Source organism: Grammomys surdaster, unplaced genomic scaffold (genome assembly GCF_004785775.1).
Source record: "Grammomys surdaster isolate TR1022 unplaced genomic scaffold, NIH_TR_1.0 125925, whole genome shotgun sequence".
NCBI classification, from domain to species: domain Eukaryota; kingdom Metazoa; phylum Chordata; class Mammalia; order Rodentia; family Muridae; genus Grammomys; species Grammomys surdaster.
In genome coordinates, this window is record NW_021620749.1 from 3,578,255 (window position 1) to 3,598,390 (window position 20,136).

Sequence of the window (20,136 nt, forward strand, 5' to 3'; positions counted from 1 at the left end):
GCAGAAACCCATATAGAGAAAAAAAGATCTGGAAAAAGCATACTAAACATGTACATTTTTATCATTAAATTTTTTAAAATTCTTATTTAATTTCTGGCTTTTTCAAAACAGGGTTTCTCTGCTTTGTTATCTTGTGTGTAGTATATGCCATCGTGAACATATGCTGGGAGGAGTGTATGCACATGCCCTTGTACGTGCATGCATACATAGGTCAGGGGAAGGAATCTAGAGAGAACAGGTACATGTATTTGTTATTCTCTCTCTGTGTGTGTGTGTGTGTGTGTGTGTGTGTGTGTGTGTGTGTGTATGTATGGATACATATGTGGAAGAGGGTTCATACATGCTCTCCTCTATGTCTTTCCAACTTATTCCCTTGAGACAAGGTCTCTTACTGAACCTGAAGCAAACAACTCACTGAACCAACACATTATGACTACTAAATTATTTTTAGTTTAGTTTGTTAATAATTACTTGATATATACTTTATAAAAACACATTATAAATTACTAAAACAACCTTCTGTTGTGTATAGTATTTTGTAGGCACACTTTTAAATAAAATTTATTCATGTATAGTCGTGTAAAAAACGAGATGAACCTGGCAGTAGTGGTGAATGCCTTTAATCCCAGCACTTGGGAAGTAGAGGCAGGTGGATCTCTGTGAATTCTTACCAGCCTGGTCTAGAGAGTGAGTTCTAGGACAGCCAAGGCTAAACAGAGAAACTCTGTTTTGAAAAGCCAGAAATTAAATAAAAATTTAAAATAAATAAAAATGAGATGAATGGTAAAATTGTAGCTTTGAGTTATTAGGAAATGTAGTAGTATCCAATAGTCCTGGGTATTTCAATATACACACATGAATCATTAACTCACAAGCAATTTGACTAACTGCTAGAAATATGTAGCAGGTTAGTAAACATATACATAAAAAATGCTACATGTATAATCAAATTTTTCACTTCATACTCACATTTTTCAATTAATAAAAATTATCAATGGCTTTAATTATAAAAATCTATAGAAATTAGTATCTCTAAATATTCTCTTTAAAACTAAGCTAGGAATTAGTACTTCCTGAGTGAATTGTGGCACATGGTCTACATTCCAATAAGGCTGTTACCAAAGAAAAATCATATTTGCTCAACATAGTACAAGCCTGACTGAAAAAAATTCTAATTTTTAAATCATTAGAAATTTTGATTAAGATAGCATTTCTTCTTTAAAAAAAAAATCCTAAATCAAAATTCCTCAACATTTCCCCTTAAGAATGTTACTATGTTACTTTACAGCAGTTCCATTATTTTATTACTCAAGTCTATGAAAAGTTTAACAGACAAATCGTAAAATACATTTACAGGTAAGTAGCCTTACCTTCACGCACTGCATGCAACTATGCCTTCTAAATTCTTCTAGCAAGTTGCAATTTTCAGTTACAACTTTAGTAATATGGTACTTATCTGAAATTTGTATTAGAAGAAGGTGAAAGAAGTATTAGTTTTAAAATGGTATTGATAATATTCTAATTCTTGGTTTAAATAGGTAAGTCTATTTTGATCTTCATTTTACTATTAAATGTTTCTAAGTAATTTGTGTGTTTTTGTAATGTTACATGTACATTAAATAGTTAAAAACTTAGAGCTGGGATTGCAGTTCAGTGATAACAGCAATTACCTAACACATTTAAGATCCTGGGTTTATCCTTGAGATCTCAATCAATATGGTAAAAAGTAACAGAAAACCACTTGATTGCTTTTGTGAATAAAATCTGTTTTTATTTCTAGCAATTAAAATTTATTATTACACTATCAGTGGAGTGTTATTATTCCTTCTTTCATAATACACTGTGATTAGGGCTCCTAATTACCAAAGCCAATTCAACAAACAGTATCAAGTATTCAACGTACTAGATAGAATGTTCAATAAAAATGTGTAACAACAAAACCCTGAAAAACTATTTTCTAAAATGCACTTACTGTAATAAAAGTATTTAAAAGGTTTTAATATCTGGCTTCACAAAAGTTAGTGAGAAGTTATTTGAAATATTATTCTAATAGAAAAGTTAGTGAACTAATAAAAATTAAACAGATAAACTTGGTATCCAAAGGTTATCAAGCCTCATTTTCTGCACTTTAAGCTATGATATAAAAAGGATTTTAAATTTTTGATCTAAAAATTTACAAAATTATAGTTAACCTTCTATGTAACCAATCATTCATTTCCAAGATTAAAGGAATATTTAAGATTTGAGCAAAATCTGGGATGGTCATCAGACAAGAGTATTAAGACAAAGAGTTAAGTTTTGGAAAAAAAAGCCTGTGTTCTTACTTCAGAGAAAATGAGTGAGTTCTCATCTAGGTTCTAGTACTTACAAGACTGAGGAAAACTATCTAACCCAGCGGTTCTCAACCTTCCTAATGCTGCAACCCCTTAAAACAGTTCTTCATGTTGTGTGGTGACCCCAGCTATAGTTATTTTATTGCTATTTTATAATTGCAATTCTGCTATTGTTACAAATCATAATATAAATATCTGATATGCAGATGGTCTTAGGCAACTGATAAATGATCATGACCCACAGGTTGAGAACCACTGTTCTAAACCCTAAAATTCTGACTTTCCTCCTGAAAGCAAAACAATTATAGCCACGCTGCAGAACAGGAGAGAGGATCAGAAATGAGCCCACATTGGTGCCTATGATAATCTGTTTCTCTGCTCTTACACTGTTATTACAGGTCTTCAGAACAGTGATAAAAACAAAATCTACACTCTCTAGCTGCAACACATCCCAGTGTTCAAGAAGCCTAACACAAAGTTCTGTCTCTATTTACTTATAAGCATCTAAACCAACTGACAAAATACACACTCTTCTCAGCCATGATGACAAATTTCTGCTCTCATCATCTATTATAGGGCCAAGTATTTCCTGTCTTAAGATTGTAAGTATACCATAAAAACACTAATATTCAGATGCTTTAAAGTAAAACACTTTTTAAAGTAAAGCACAGAAGGCAGTTCCATCTCAATGAAAGAGCGGATGCATCAGTAAAGTGAGGACATCCACTAAGTAGTAGCTTTAAGACTATAATGCCACAATACCAGTGAAGACAAGAAATAGAGAATAAACTAAGTGCAATGTTAAAAAATTATCTTGTTTAAGCATTATACCTGAAGAAAAACACTGTTAACCATTCCTAAGATAAACTAAATATCATCTATGAACACATCCCATCTTCCCAAATAACATTCTGTAAGCAAAACTCAACATGTAAAGCACTTATACTTACATTCAGTAAAGAAAATACTTAGCATGGGCCAGCAACTGTCAACTGATCCTAATTTAGGTAGAATTGCTACATCACCCGTGTATTTTATCCAATTTAAAGCATCTTCCATTGCCAAGATTTTCTGTTTCAAAAGAGGAATGAAAAGGAGGATCTAAGTTTACGTCTAAATGTATGTGGCACTGTGCGTTTGCCTCCCCTAGCATGTCAGACCATTACTACGCATCTCATACACTGATTTTCATTACTCCATCATGCAATGGAGAACAGCTGGACGCCTACATACAAGTTAAGATCAGTCACTGTGGACTTGCAGCTATCTTCATGTGACCATAGGACATCTCACAGATCAAGAGTGTTTCTGCAATGATTACAGACATGGAAGTTGAGGGCTATAGCCCTGGGTTTTTGAGGTTGCAGGAGAATACAGAAATATAAAGGTAGATGAGGATTCTCAGGTCACATGTTGACTAGGGATCTAACCTGACCACCAGGTGTAAGGGCACACATTGAGGTTCAGAACAGGGCCACATGATCTGTAGCATATGGCTGGGCAATGGGCAATCAGTCCAATGGTACTCATCAGAGTTCACAAAATATTCTTTTTACTTTATTTTATTTTTAAGAATCTGAATAGTTGAATTGCCAATGCTTATATTAGGTTTAAAGGAAATACAGTTATTTCTGTCTCCACTAACATTACAAAAAAACTTTTCTTTGCACACGAGCATTACCAATATGTATCATAAGAAGGACTTAATTCTATTGAAAGAATATATGTGAGGCAAATAATCTACAGACAGAATGAGTAACTTGCAAAAAGGCTCAAGACTATACTACATATATGATCTTAAAAATGAGGCTAATCTATAAAATAAGATTATTATATAGAAATTAGTATTACCAAATACTACATGTAAAAGGTTGGGTATATGGAGTCATTATCTGAGAAACATGCAGTGGGATTGACTATTGATCATTTGCAGTGCGTGTGCTGGGTTCTCATGTTTAACACTTACATTTTCTATTTTATAACCAATTTTCAATAAGCCTTCAATAAGGAATGAATCATTCTGCAAAATAAAAAAAAAGAACAAAAACCACACATTTTTCCTTATTCTGTCAATTTTGTTTGAATTCTTTTCTTTTTGGAGGACTGGATGGGGTGGGATGCGTGTATGAGGTGTACACATTTGTATGTGCACTTGTATGTGTGTGGAGGCCACAAGTTGACCACAGATGTCTTAATCACTATCCACCTTTAATATGGAAGGAAGGTCTCTTACTTGAACCCAGAACTCACTACTTCACTAATCTAGCCAGCCAGCCTAACTCTGATAATCCAGTCTCTGCCTTCTGAAGCGCTAAGAATACAAGCTGGCCACCACGTCTACCCAGCACTTACATGAGTGCTGAAGAGCTAAACTTCAAGCCTCACTTTGGCCTGGCATCTCCCTAGCCTCATAACTGAATGCGTCTATTTTAGAAAAAGTTGTGAGCTACATAGTGACATCTCAGTTAACAGGGAACCACAGCCAGGACAAAAGTCCCGAGACAGTAAGAAACCTGAAAGCTTATCACCTACATTACATTACAGCTACAGCAATTTCCCAAAACATTGCCCCCAAGTCGGCCCATGCAGTGCAAGTTATGCAAGTGTAGTGTGCATAATCAAATAAGTGATGCAGCACTTGGCAATAATAAACAGCCATGCAATAGGCTGAGTATTTACTGCAGCACACTTCCTACCATTATTTTAGACTACTCACTGTACTACCGAGAGAGAGAGAGAGAGAGAGAGAGAGAGAGAGAGAGAGAGAGAGAGAGAGAGAGAAAATGAACGAACAGTAGAACAGCCACGCTGTACTGGCTGCAGTCTCAGATGACCATGTATACCCTGTCTCTTGTTTGCATGGAGAGATTGGCCCCTATCATCTTGGCTCGGCATTAGATACACTCTATAAGATTCAGACGACAGGGAAACTAGCTACCAAGTCAGTCCTCAGAATGTGTCCCCGTCACTGATGTCTAACTCTATATACCTAGCAGTGTACTTCTCACAGTATTAATAGGGTTCATTTATCCCTTTAGCATCCTAATATAATTCAGAAATGGTCTTTCATACAGGTCTAGATAAGTTATACTGTCTAACTTTTAAATGTAGAGATTTTTGAAGTCCATAACACCTAGTCTTTTAATAAAGGTATATGCATCATTTGTAATAACTTACAGCTGATTTCAGCAGAAAGCACCTTTACCAAGTGAAAATTTCAACTAGAACAGTACCAAACACTGAAACAAATTAAAAAATCATATAAAGATCCACAACACAGTACAAAACAGCCCATCAACTCTTTCATGACAAATTCTACTCAAATACAAATTACTTGTTAATGGTGGTGTTGTACAACAAAAGATAACCCATCACTTTAAGAGCCTGTGACACGAGCTTTCACAAACCAGGGCTTATTTTCATTTATGATCAATTCTAGCTTCTATTCCTTAGCAAGATGCAATCCTGACGTGGCCCCCCCCCCCCCCCACACACACATTCAGGTACACAGGACTTGTCGCTTCAATACCAAGCATATCCATAAATGAAACACAAATAAAAGCACTGTCTGCTAACTGCTATAAGCTGGAACTACAAGGTAAACACCATCTATTTACATGCTTTTGTGTGTTTGCTCGTTTTTTTTTCTTCTGTGTGTGGGATGGACAGGAACACAGTATAGTGCATGAACTGACATATGAACACATGTGTGGTGAGCCATATACCTATGGTGTACGCATACACACATGTTAAGGCCAGAGAAGGGCATCAGGCTGTTCTCTAACACCTTCCATCTTTGAGACAAGTCTCATACTGAATCTGGAGCTAGGCTGGTGGCCAGAAGTCCAGAGATCCTCCTGTCTTCACCCCCTTACCACAGTGTTGGGTTACAAGGCCAGGACCCAAATTCAGGCCCCCATGTCCGCACAGCAAGCACTCTTACCCACTGAGCCCTCTCTCCAGCTCCTGTTTGTTTACATTCAAATGAGTGGGACCCACATTCTACCACTTACTGCAACTTTCTTTGCCAAATCCACAATGTCTTCCATCAACTCAAGATGTTGTAATTTCTTCAAACTTATCTCAGCAGCACGAGAACGGCTTAAAGACAATGTTTTTTTAAGATTAGGATCCCAAATGTAATTATTTACTGAATGTTACATTTATATGAACTTTGTATTTATAGTTCTACTTAAACTATGTGGACAGTTCTTTTTTTCTTTACTCTATCAGGTACTCAATAAGCAAACCAGACACTGCTATCTTTTCCTCCTTTCTGTAGCACTCAGCTTTAAGTTTACAATCTACTACTATTCAGGGAATTCATTAAAATGTTATAATTACTCATTTATAGTCAAATCCCAAGTCTTTACTTTTTCTATCTGATTAAGCAAAGATAAATAACATTCCAGGAAGAGACACGAGCCTCTCACTGTACTTGGTATTCCTCAGGACTATACAACATGCTAACACAGTTCTTAAAACAATTATTATCACATAGTAACTTACATGGCTTCTACACAGGGGTGCAATCTTGATATTATAGAACTGTGTTGATGTTGAAAAAGAATTGGCCAGAAGATGTACAGCTTAATGGCATCACAGTAATCTTGCAGGATGGAGAGTGGCTTACTGCACCATATATTGCAGATGTCATATTCTTAATTAAATTAAAAGTTTAAAATTAGCATTTCAAATGAATCTACATCATTAATAGAGGAAAAGTAACAATAAGTATAAAAGGGTAAAAATTGAAGGAATAAAATATTCAACTATTAGATATTAAGAAAACTTAGGTACTAGTTGTAGCTTTACAAAAGATTAGTTTCTAGTCTGAGACAAGAGTCTCAGTATGCTGATCAAAGCTGGCCTTGAGCTTCTAATCCTTCTGCCTCAGCTTCCTTCCCAAGGGCTGGAATTACAGGCCTATATAACCAAATCAAGCTAAAGATACACTTTAAAAGATAAATTTGTTATGTTGGTATGACTGGATGGATAGACCTCCCTTAATAGTCTTGTAACAAATTAGCATTAAAGTATTAATATACTCACCTAAATTTTTCTCACTTTGGGCATAATCTTTATATTGCATACCCTAAAAGAAGAAAATTATTCTGATTTTTATCTGGTAAAATGTGAAGGTATGTATGATTTGTGGTTTCTGAACTCATCTTGGGCCTTCTCACTGGGTTGCTCTGAGTTTGTTCCTTTTCCTCAGGAGCCTGGTTGATCTCCTGTCAAAGTAACTACTGTTCACCACTCTGGCGACACAGCCCTTCCCTCTGCAATCATCTCTTTAGAAGCATGGGTACTGGGTACTGTCCTGTCAATACACATCACAAAAACTGCTCTAAAGTAGAGTTAGCAAGCCTACTCACCACGCCTTCATAGTAAAGCTGGGTTACTCGAACATAATCATCAGTGGTAAAGTCAGGAGTACAGATACAGTCATCCTCATAAGGGTAATCTTCCAGTAAGATATCATCTGCCAAACTGAGACCTCCCTCAGCAAAGTCATCCATGCTGCACAATCCTAAGGAGACAGTGACATTCTAGTCAGCAGTGACATCACCTGAGGTAATGGAGCAGCAGCACTTTTTCCTAAGGTATATTAGAACCATGTTGGTCCTGTATCCTAAGGAAGGAACTCCAACCACTGAAGTCTGCATATTCTCATCCCTAATCCACTGTTCTTTTTCCCAGTCTCTTTCCAAATCGCTTAATCTGTTTCTTCTTTTCTTTAGGTTCACATATACACCAGCTCTACTCTGAACTCAATGGGTATGTGTCTCCCGTGGGTAGAATAACTAAAGGCATCTGACTCTATATGTGCCTAGCAAGATACGTCTTCAGAAAGTGTTTGCTGAATGTAGAAAAGACATTCTCCTACTGTGTACTTCTCTATCTACTAAATGACATATCATAAAATATACCATTTCACAGCATACAAACTGCTATACTCTGAACCATCCTGCCTCTACTGAGCAACCACTTCCTGTTAGCTGCTCCTATTTTCCTAGTTCTGCTCGTCTGTCTGTAAGTCTCTATGTAGGACAGAGGGGCAAAAGTTGGAGTGACTCACTGTAACACTCTGCTCTCCATGGCCACGTCCAGACTTACCACCCTAATCATCCCTGCTTGCTGCTCTCTCAATTACTACAAACACACCCTGGGCTGCTAGACTGCAAGTGAAAAAACATCTGTACTTTATCAAAAAATATTCTTAATATCTATTTCAGCGGAGGAAGAGAAAAACTGTTGTCAAGTTTTGGCTTTTGTTTTTCCCTAAAGAAAGATCAATAATGAAAAATTTTTTAAGAGCAATACACTAAGTATCACTTAGAATTCAGCATCTCATTACTTCTAGCTCTTGCCAAGTAGTCACAGTCTTGTCTTTCCATCACCAGTGCCACCACTAATACCCTCCATCTCTTCAAGTCTGTTGTTAGGTCAAGATCATCTTTAAATAGACTACCACCCCTTCTTAGAATACACACCTATTTCTTCTATCAAACAGTATGTTCAGTTTGATGTGTGAAAACCTGACAAAATCAAAAGTGAAGAGCCAGCCTCTTCACAAACTATTCACACTACAGGTCACACACTGTGCTAAGTGCTTCTACAGGCATTTTCTCACTAACCCTCACAGTAACTGTTGACAGTAGACTCACGCCACCATCTCTCCTGTACAAATGTATTTTGAAACCATTTCAGTAAAATAATTTGTTCCAGGTCACCAAGTAAGTACTCAAACCCAGTCAGTCCTCTGGCTTCATGATCTCACACACCGTAACTCACCACAGCTACTTTTCCCTATCACAGCCACCTACTCAGCTCTTAACTGCTTTCACATTTAAGAACACTGGCAATCAATCTTCTCTCTTCCAAGTCCACCATCCCAGCTATATGAAGGCCTATGCTGATGATGCCTTTCTCAACCAACATAAATGTCACTGACTACTTCACTAGGCCCCTCTTTCCCAGGGCCACTTCTCACACCATATCTACTGTTTTTAAATCCTCCACTCTGAGCACCCTCTGAGTGGTCCTCTCTGACCACCCCAACAATCATTACAGCTGTCTTCTCCATCACCTCCTGCTGGTCAATCTAATCAAGAATTTTCTTCCTTTTCCTACTGAGTCCTCTATTTTCATCCTCTCTTGGCTTCCTACAATTTGGTTCCATTTCTACCTTTTGAGGGAAACTACTTTTAATAAGGCCATTAATGACCATCATCTACAATAAAATGGCCATCTATATCTGAGAAGTTTTCCTGTTCTGCATGAATAAATAGTTCCAGAATATAAGAAATTTACATAACAGCTGAAAAGTTAAAAAACACCACAGCAGCCAAAATAAGGCACATAATACAGAAAATGTTATCCTCAGGAATTAAGTGTGTGTGTACATTTTTAAGTTCACATTTTTTTTTTTACTATAAATACAGAAAAAGACAAGATCTGTCATAACCCACAAAATCACCACCATGATATAAATTACAATACAACTGGCAGACTCAAGTCCCTCTGATATAATGCTAGTCATTCAAGTCTAGCAGATCTCATGACACCACACACAGCAACAACTGTACTGTGATAACAATGCTGGTTCAAGTTTCTAATGTTCCATTTTGTTTAACTAGAGAGGCAATGTGGCAAAATGGTTCTGAGCATGAACTCTGGGGCCAGAATAACTGGGCTGGAACTCCGATGCTCCCATTGCCTGCGTGTGTAATCCAGGGCAAATTAATTCTCTGTGCTTCAGTTTCTTTTACATACCAAGAGGGATTAACAATACTACCTTCCTGACTAATCAGCTATTACATGCAAAGTACTTTCAAGGTACCCGGCATGTTAAGAAATACAGTAAATACTAGCTATTATTAGCACTGGAGATGAATTTTTAAAATTTGCTGTTTTTAGATGTTGTCAGCTAAACAGTCTACCTTAATTGCTAAATCCAAAGAGGACTTTTCAGCTTACAACTTACTTGACACTGTGGACCACTTCCTCCTTCTGAGGACTCTTCATATGGACTCCAAAGACCATCTTCTGGTTCTCCTCCTATTGGTCTGGCTGCTCTTCCTCAGTCTCCTTCATGGGCTCTTCTTGTCCATTCCCTGCCACCCAATGTCAACTCTCTTTTCTTCTCACTCTCACTCTCTGAGTGTCCTTACCCACACACCATGGCTCACAGCAGTACTTCCTGAACTCTCACCATCTGCACAGCTTCACCATGAGTTTTGCCGTTTCCATTTATTGCATGAATTTTTACTTTATATTTCCCTTTCATGTTTACTTTGCCTAAATAATAGTGTCCATGATATCACAGGTTTGGTATACAAGTTTTTCATGCACATTAAGTCACTATTAAAACCTTCTGGGTATTTATCTATGTACCATTTAAATTAGCTGAGGTAAAAACATTAGATTCCAAATTTCCAAATCCTGAAGATTCCCAAATCTCTCCAGGCTGGGCCACATCTCTCACCTTCTAGAACTTCCACATCCATTGCTACTAGATCTTAACCAAAATATCTCGCAAGCCCCTCAGATTCTGAAAGTTCAAAAACAAACATTTTTTTTCTCAAACAAAAACTGTCAAAAGAAGCCAAGTCCTTTCTTCTTTTTGTATATTATTTATCAATTATTGCTCTAAAAGCCAAATAGTATTCCAAACTAAGAAATGTGAAGGAAACAAAAATGCAGGTCAACACTGACTTCCCACTCTCCTTAAACATTTCCATCCAATTTACCTACACCACTACTTCCCTAAAAAACAAAAAGAAACAAAAACCACATGAATAAACCACACAGATACTTCTTGTCTAATATCAATGCCTTAGTCATGCCTTCATCTTTTCTCCTATGAACTAATGTAATACAATAAGCAGTCTCCTAAGTGGTGGCTTGCTTTCACCTCAGCATCCTCTGAAACTCAGCCTATCATCTCACTGATTAAATCCACTCAACAGCCTCTCCCAACAATATACAGATAAGGCCTGTTACATCACTGCTGCTTCTATCTCACCACTACACAACACATGGCCTAGACTCAGTCACAGCTGGCTGTTGGTCATTCCCTAGCAACCTTATTCTGCAAGCACATAATGCTCACCAGTTCTGCTCAGTTCAAGAAGCAAATCCTGATAATCTCTACATACTGAGTTTATGCCTGAAGCTCTGTAAGCTTAGAGAATCATGCCCAAACCACTGATAGCAGTTTTCACACTATTTGATCATCTCTATTTATCTGTACGGCACCCTGGTCTAGGGGATACAAACTAATAAACTCGATATGTATAGTTACTTAATATTTTCCTTTAGAATAAATTAACCTACGCCTTAATTTTAACTTGTTTAAATGTAAAATATCTTAAGAAATCCTATTTGATGAAAAATTTTTTCTAATACAAACTAAAACTACCATAGTTACATATTAAAACAAAGTACTTACTAGATAGTGAAGAACCCAAGCAATAAAGGGTAGTGAGGGATAGAGCATATAGGTTTTAAGACAATCTCACTATTGCAGCCCTAGAAAGCTTGGAACTCACTATGTAGACCAAAGATGCCCTTGTACTCACAGAGATCCACCTATCTCTGCCTCCCAAATTCTGAGATTTAAGGTGTGTGCCCTCGGGTCAGGCAGATTACAGTTTTTTCTTTTTTTTTCTTTTTTTGACTTTTTAAAAGTGTTTCCTCCATTCATAAAGAAAAACACTTAAAGCTACTCCCTCTCTCTCCAAAAGCAACAAACCTAAGCTAGAAACTAAACTGACTTCTAAGTGCTAGAGCCAGTGCTACCAAAAGCCACAACAGAGCAGGGTGGTAAACTCTGGGCCAGGAGCCCAAGTGTAACTTGAGAACGGTTCCAATTCATCTCTGACTCTAGCCAAAACTGAAACTATGCTTTCAGAAACAAATGCTCCCAATTTAAAACTCAAATTCTAACAAAGATGAATCAAACAGTCCATAACCAATCATCATCAAACAAGGATGTAGCAACCCATCATGACAAAAACAACAAAAGAAAAGAAGTTATGTTAGAAACCCCCACCCCAAATTTCAGACACTGAGATGGCCAAATACAGAATACAGAACACAGAACAGCTACAAATTTAAAAATGAACACAAACATCACACCAAAGGATGACTAAATACGATGGAAAGGGAACCACATAGAACCTTTAAAAATAAGCCAGGAATGATGATGGTACATGCCTGTAATTTCAGCAACTCAGGAGAGGTGGAAAAAATGTACAAATGCAAGGTTAACTTAACAAACACAAATACAGATAGATATATGATTTCTAGGTAGGTAGATAGGTGTTAAAAGTAAAAAAAAAAAAAATACAAATTGTAAAGACAAGCACAGTTAAACTCAAACTTAAATTTAAACTCAAATTCTAACAAAGATGAATCACTCCATAACCAGTTAAAAGAGAAAACTGGTTAACTAGATGACAAGCTCATGAAAACTATCCTGCACCGAGATGAAACAAAGACATGAGAAATTTGAAAGAGGAAAAGTAACCTAGAAAGAGATGAATACACATGTTTTATGAATAAAACTTCATAAAAACAGATAAAAATCAGATGTTATTTAAATAACATAGGACTTACAATCCTCTAGATTTAATGAAAGGCAAAATTCAGACTGAAGAAAGACAATGTATCAAAATTTTATATTAAAAAGGCCAGCGCTAGAAAGACAGCTCAGCAGTTAAGAGCACTTGGTTTTCCAGAGGACCTGTGTTCAGTTCACAGCATCCATCAGCTGAATAGAGAGCAGCTGCAGAGATTCTAATGCCCTGTTCCAGCCTCCAGAGGCACCTGTATTCATGTGGCATATAGTCACACAAACATATACATGTAAAAAACATCTTTTAAAATAAATATTAAAAAAAAATAGTGGTGGCTAATTTTGGTTGTAAACTTGACTATATTTGGAATTAAAATTCAAGCATCTGGGCATACCTGTGAGGGATTTTATGACTGAATCAATTGAGGTGGGAAGACCAACCCTAAAGCCACACTTTCTAATGGCACCCCAGGATATGGAAGATGGAAGCCTGTGCTTTTGCCTACTGGTTCTCTAGCAGGCAAGCTCATCTGTCCTGTTATTGAGGCTTTCCTTTGCTGGTATTAGAAGCTACACCCTTGGGATTCCAATGTAGACTAAAGACCAGAAGAAGGTTTCTATGAATCCAGAACTCCTTACTCAAGAGAGAGAGTGCTTAAACTTCCAGCACTGAATATGGACTGAACAACTACACTCCTGGCCTTTCAACAGGGAGACAGCTATTTTTGGCTACCTGGACCATACTCTGTAAGCCACTCTAACAAATCCCCCTTTAAAACACACAGACATACACATTCTACCACCACCAGCACCACCACCACCACCACCACCACCACCCCCCCCCCCCGTGTGTATGTGCATGACAGCGAACAATTTCCTGGCCCTTTAAAGAACCTTGAGTAAGGGCTGGAGAGATGGCTCAGTGGTTAAGAGCACTGACTGCTCTTCCAGAGGTCCTGAGTTCAATTACTAGCAACTACATGGTGGCTCACAACCATCTGTAATGGGATCCAATGCCCTCTTCTGGTGTGCCTGAAGACAGCTACAGTGTACTCATATACATACAATAAATAAATCTTTAAAAACGAGAGAGAGAGTGAGAACCTTGAGTAACACAAATAGTATATTTGAACTTAGGAGTAAAATGAGACACTCCCAAAGACAGAGACAATCAAATGTAGCTAAAGTAAAACATTATTTCTTAAAAAAATAAATAAATAAAACTGGCAAAAGACTGTATATCTTTGCTATACTAACAGAAAAGATATTTTAAGAGCCTTGAACTATATCAAAATGACTTTTCAAATTCAAGGGTAAAATAAGAATGGTTTTAGAAAAAAATGAGTTGACCTTCAATCAAGATACCTGAATTAAAGAAGAATTTCTAAACTTAACAATTAAAAGACATATTGTCTGATGGACCAAGAAAGAAAATCCAAAAATATATTATCTGTAAGAAACTCCTAAATTGTAAAGAAATTAAAACAGCCAAAATTTAAAAAAATAAAATAAATATATAAAAGAATATTCTGGGTAATTTCTACCAAATGAGAGAGTTTTAGACGGTTTAGGATAGACAACAATAGGGCACAGGTCCAATTCACTATGAAATCAATGTTAAGCTTGCATGCATCTAATAAAGGAGTCTCAGCATATGCAACATGAGAAACTGCTGGAACTATTAAGAAGTCCTGTTGGGTTAACAGTATTCTCAGACTCCTAACTACTATCCACTGATCCTCGGCCAAGTAACAACCAGCTTGGTCATATGAGCAGGCCAAGAAGACCCTGTTCAGCTTGACTCTAGTTTGGCCCACTGAAGAGGCATGAGAAATCTTGGGTAAGTAGGATGAAAAAGAACCCAAAAGACTGAACAATACAATTTCTATTCTTTATCTAACAGATATATAGCAATCACCAAATACACAGACTTCATACATACATATAAAACATTAAAATTATTCATCATGAGCAACTATTAAATTTCATATGAACAATGCCATAAAATATGGGTAAAACTGTTTTCATAGGGGCAAAATGAAATACAGACCACATTCTGACAACATGGTTAAGAATCAGAACAATGAAATAAAAAAGCTGTGTACTTAACAACAGTGAAATAAAAAACAAAGATAAAATTACTCCTATGCCAATATTAATAAAACATAAACTTCTGGCAAGACTAAACAAGAAAAAGTCAGTTATGGTGACACAAGCCTGTAGTCTCAGCACTCAGGAAGCTGATACAGTATACACTGCTTTTGAAGCTAGCTTGGATTATTTGAGTTCCAGGACAGTCCAGGCTATAGAATGAGCCCACAAACAAAAAGACAGAGGCAGTATAAATAATATTCAAAACAAGGAGAGAGAAAAATAAAAGCCGAGCATGCAAACAGAAAAATTTATAAGTCATTGAAATGGCATGAATTTGATAAATTTAAACTTTTGATGAACAAATTTCTGAAACTACCAAAAGAGAACTGAAAGAAAACAGAACAATTGTACTTCAGTACAACTGCTGCCAAATGTTCATATACAAAAAGACTATATATCCAAGTCATTTTGTATGTAAGATCCACCAAAATTTTAAGAAACTCTAATCCAAACTAACCACTCAGTAACTCACTTAGATTACTGTAACCTTAATACCAAAATCAATCAGTCAAAACAGAAAAATGAGAGGCCTCGTGGGGGTGAGGGGAAGCATCTTTGCTCCCAGCACTGAAAAAAACAGAGGCAAGTGGATCTCTGTGAGTTTGATGCCAGACTGACCTATTATCAAGAGTTCCAGGCCATCCCAAGCTAGAGAATAAGACCCTGTGTCAAAAATAGAAATGGAGGAGGGGTATGTTTATAACCAGGTACAAAATCCTGGATAAGATATGATCAAGCCTGGTGTTGGTGACTCATGCCTTTAACCCCAGCACTTGGGAGGCAGAGGCAGACAGATCTCTGTGAGTTTGAGGCCAGTCTGGTCTACCAAGCTAGTTCTATGACAGGCAAGCTATACAAAGAAATACTGTCTCAAACAAAACAGAACAAACAATTATCAAACAGTAGTACCATTAAAAAGATAACATATTAAGGCCAATTTGGATCTATCTCCAGAAAAATAAAGTAAAATAAATATGTAATTAAAATCTGTAATTTGAAGGGCTAAGCAGTGAAACGTTCTGGCTGCTTTTGCTGAGGACCTGAGTTCAATTCCCAGCACCCACATGGTGGTTCAAAACTGCCTATAACTCCAATGCCCTCTTTTGGCTTTTGTGGACACCAGGCATAGAAGTGGTACACAAGACATATGTAAGTAATACAACCATACATATAAAATAAAAATATTTTTTTAAAAAAATGTAATTTATAATTAATTTTATTTGATGGATTGGAGAAAAGATGAAACAGAATCTCAGAAGATGCAAAAAACATATGACAAAATGGGAAAGCCTCCCCTAACATGACAAGTAGCCTACAAACTTCCCACAAACGCTACTGTTAACAGCTAATCCCTTTCTTTGAAGTTGGAAATGAGTATGTGCACTACTGTAACCACTTCTAATGAGCAATCGTAACCTCAATTGAACACACATTTAAAAGTATGCCAGAACATGAAAACACACACAATAAATTGAAAAGGGAAAAAACCCTAAACATTACAATTGCAAATGATAAAAAAAGATGGAGTTACAAAATATGAGAAAAAAAGTACTATTTATAACAGCAACCAATTTCAATTCTCACAAACTGATTGATTTCATTAAGCCCCAAAGGGTTTTTCAAGACTGATTCTGAAAGGTCAAAGGTCCAGGAACAGGTGAGACTCAAGAGTTTCCTGGGCAGGATTACTGAAGGGCTAAGAATGCAGTTCAATGGGCCAGCAAGCACAAGGCCCTGGGCTGAATCACAGTACCACTTAACAAATACTGATATGACTCTATCAACGTCCAAAAAACAAACCAAAACAAACACACCAGATTTCAGGTAAAGCTACAGTGGTGATAACTAAGAAAGAGTAGGTATCAATACAGATAAAGATGAGGTGACAAAAAGACAAGCCAGAAACAGATCCATACACAGAAACACTCAGCAGGCAAGTGAGATGCCACACCTCTGGTAAACAGAAGTCAGATTCAATATATAGGATAGAGAAGGTGAGCCACACTGGACAAAATGAATATGAGTCACTAGCTCACATCACACACAAAAACTGACTACAGGTGGATTATGAATTTAAATGAGAAATTCATCATTTAAAACTGTCTAAAAAGAAACACAGTGGACATCTTAGTAAGTCCAGAGCAGGGGACATTTCCATTAGATTATGTTAAAATTAAGAATTGTGTTGTATGATGTAGTTTAGTGGTAGAAAACTTGTGTCACATGCTCTGAGTTTTTTCAATGCACATTTAATAAAAAGTGCTACCAGTTTGTCAGCTTTAAAAGACAATTCAGAATTCTTTAAAACTAGGTGAAAAAACAAAGCCATGTTTTTCACACAAGGAAACACCTGATGCTATATGAAGATTCTCAATCTCATTAATAAATGCAAATTTAAAACCACAATGATGCACCATGTCATACTACTGGCATATATAAAGAAATCTAAGATAACAAGTACTGAACAGGTTGCAGGTTGCCTATAACTCTCATATAAAGCTAATCTAGGTATGTAAATTGACAAACTATTAACTAAAACACAAGTTGGTACAAGCACTTCAGAACCAATTTGAAATCATTTCATAAAGTTGAATATTCATACCCCTAAAAGCCAGCAGTTCCACTCCTAGAGATGCTGGGTACTCCAACCTATTCACAAAGCAATAAAAATGTGTTTGAAACTTCTGTACTTTCCATGAGCTACTAATGATGTCTAAAAGAGTTCAGCATTGCAAAGGATAAATTTCTAGAGTATCATAAAGACATTTTAAAGTAAAACTATGATTCTTCCAAATATATAACTAGGTCAGCAGGTTGGCTCAGTGGGTAGGGGTGCTTGCCACCAAGCCTGACAACCAGAGCCCAATACCCCATCCACGAGTCCTCCAAGTGGGCTCCCTACATGTGCCATGGCACATATACTCACACAAGTAAATAGGAGTCAAATCGTTGTAGGTATTATAGCTAGTTTCATCACACAATTGAGTTGAATAAAAGTAATTATAAACACTAATAATTAACAGAAAAAACAAATGATACCATTTCCTAAATAAGTGGACAGAGGAAGTGCTGGAATTAAAAGAGGCCTTTCCAGCATTGTACACAGCATTTTAAACTATTCTTTTGCTTTCCTACGTCCAGCTATACCATAGTTCTTCCAAGTGGGTGTGCTGGTTACATTTCTTATGGGAAAACAGAACAGTCAAATGCCCACCAACAGAAACACAAGTAAATTGCATTATATTCACCCATCATTACACAAGCAGTAAAGAATTAAAGGCTTACATCTCTATGAGGTATTAGTTACTTAGAAATACAGCATTTAGTGAAAGCAAATTTCGGAAGACTGTACCCAGAATAATTAATGTGTTTTACTCAAACATAGATGCCATACACACAATTCAATGTTAAATGATACACAAAAATCTGATTTAAAATGTTTAAAATACAAGAATAACATGAATTCAGGATAATCACCTCTGAAAGTGAACATATTCAATACTGGCTAGGTTGATTTTTGGTTCCACTCGTAAGTGTTCATTTGTTTTATGTCACAACTTGTAAATAAATGTTACATGAATTCTGAATATATCAAATACTACATCCAAGAGGAAAAGATTTAAAGAAAAACATCATACCTTTAAAATGCTTTTAATTCAATCAGTTCACTTGCTACGTGAGAGGTACATATAACATACCATGAGATCTTATCTTTACATCAACCACAGCAACATTAGATAACATAACTGTTTATTGCAATTAATGTTATGAGGACCAAACTCAATGAAGACCAAACCAATCAGCTGTAAGAGATTAACCCATTTGCTGTCACATGGCTAGACAAAACCCAGTCTGTAAGCAAATTTAGCAGAAAGCTGAAGTCATAAAGAAGACGGTCAGTAAAGAGAGGAAAAAACCAGTTTGTTAGCAAGCATGTGAGGAAATGGGTGTTCTTGATACTAGTGACCTGTTAAAACTGGTAGAACCACTTTGAGAGCTACTATCATATCTGGTTAAGTGGAAGATGTATATATTCTATTACCCAGCAAAATTATGCTAAGGGTACTTCCTAGAGAAATTCCAAAAGTGTGCACAGTAAACAGGTACAGAGATATTTATTGCAGGACTGTTTTAAAGAGTAAAGACTATAAACAATTCCAAAGTCCGTCAAAAGGAGTATAAAAATAAATTACCATACCATATTCATACAATGCAAGGCTATACCAACAATTATAATAATTCAAAGAGAGCACAATTATTTGATTTACTCATATATAACTCTCAAAATGTGATGCTGAGCGAAAAAGCAAGTTGCAAAAAGACACAATTTTGTATCACTTTAGTTAAAAACCAATACTATGTATTGTTTATATAGTCACCATTACCAAATTATAAATTACGCACGGAAATGATACACGCAAACCTGAACACAGTGGCTATCTCTAGGTAAGGAGGGGGTCAAACTCTCAGCATCTCCAAAAATTTTTTTAACCTTTTTTGTTTGTTTGTTTTTTGTTTTGTTTTGGAGAATCTGAAGTAAATTTGGCAATAAATAAGTAAATAATAAACAAAATGGCCTGGTTTGGTTAGATCTACTTGTGTTTAACCTCTAAGTATTCCAGAAATTAAAAGAGAAAAAAGGAAAATTAGGCCAACAAAAAGGAAACTGAGCAGGAGAAAGAGAATCCGCAGCCCCTGAGCGCAAAGCACAAACCCCTGACAAGCACAGTAGTGGCAACTGAATCCCTAGGGGAGTTTCACCTTATAACAAACACATTTTCCTTAAAATAAATTACAAATTTCTTGAAATAAGTGTTCTAACTAGACCTGTGGTTCTGAGAAAACTGCCCCGGAGAGAGCAGTAAAACCTGTATGAGTTCAACCCTGGTTCCCTGAACTCTGTTTCCTCGCCAGTAATCCAGAGCTTTATATGGCTGCTATAAAACACCCTGCAATAACCAGTTTTAGCCATCGCCTGGTGAAAGTCATAAGCACATACGGTGGAAAGAATTTGCAAACTGAAGGACGTCTGGAAACTACAAGCTTCTGGAAAAGGTATCCTGC

At 36.5% G+C, this 20,136-nt stretch overlaps 1 protein-coding gene across 6 annotated transcripts in view; it reads right to left on the minus strand.

Moving 5' to 3' along the window:
• Positions 1–20,136, minus strand: part of Ttc3 (tetratricopeptide repeat domain 3) — a 97,579-nt gene that overhangs the window by 76,466 nt on the left and 977 nt on the right. For 2 of the 6 annotated variants that reach the window (XM_028752562.1, XM_028752561.1), the window contains exons 2-8: positions 7,712–7,866; positions 7,386–7,428; positions 6,843–6,993; positions 6,347–6,434; positions 4,300–4,353; positions 3,284–3,404; positions 1,371–1,456 (exon numbers count right to left, since the gene is read on the minus strand). In XM_028752562.1, the coding sequence (XP_028608395.1) occupies positions 1,371–1,456; positions 3,284–3,404; positions 4,300–4,353; positions 6,347–6,434; positions 6,843–6,993; positions 7,386–7,428; positions 7,712–7,855 (687 nt within the window). In that variant the 5' untranslated portion in view covers positions 7,856–7,866. Of the gene's footprint in view, positions 1–1,370; positions 1,457–3,283; positions 3,405–4,299; positions 4,354–6,346; positions 6,435–6,842; positions 6,994–7,385; positions 7,429–7,711; positions 7,867–10,323; positions 10,655–20,136 lie in introns of those variants that run through there. The other 4 variants (XM_028752565.1, XM_028752563.1, XM_028752566.1 and 1 more) reach the window with 4 other exon arrangements.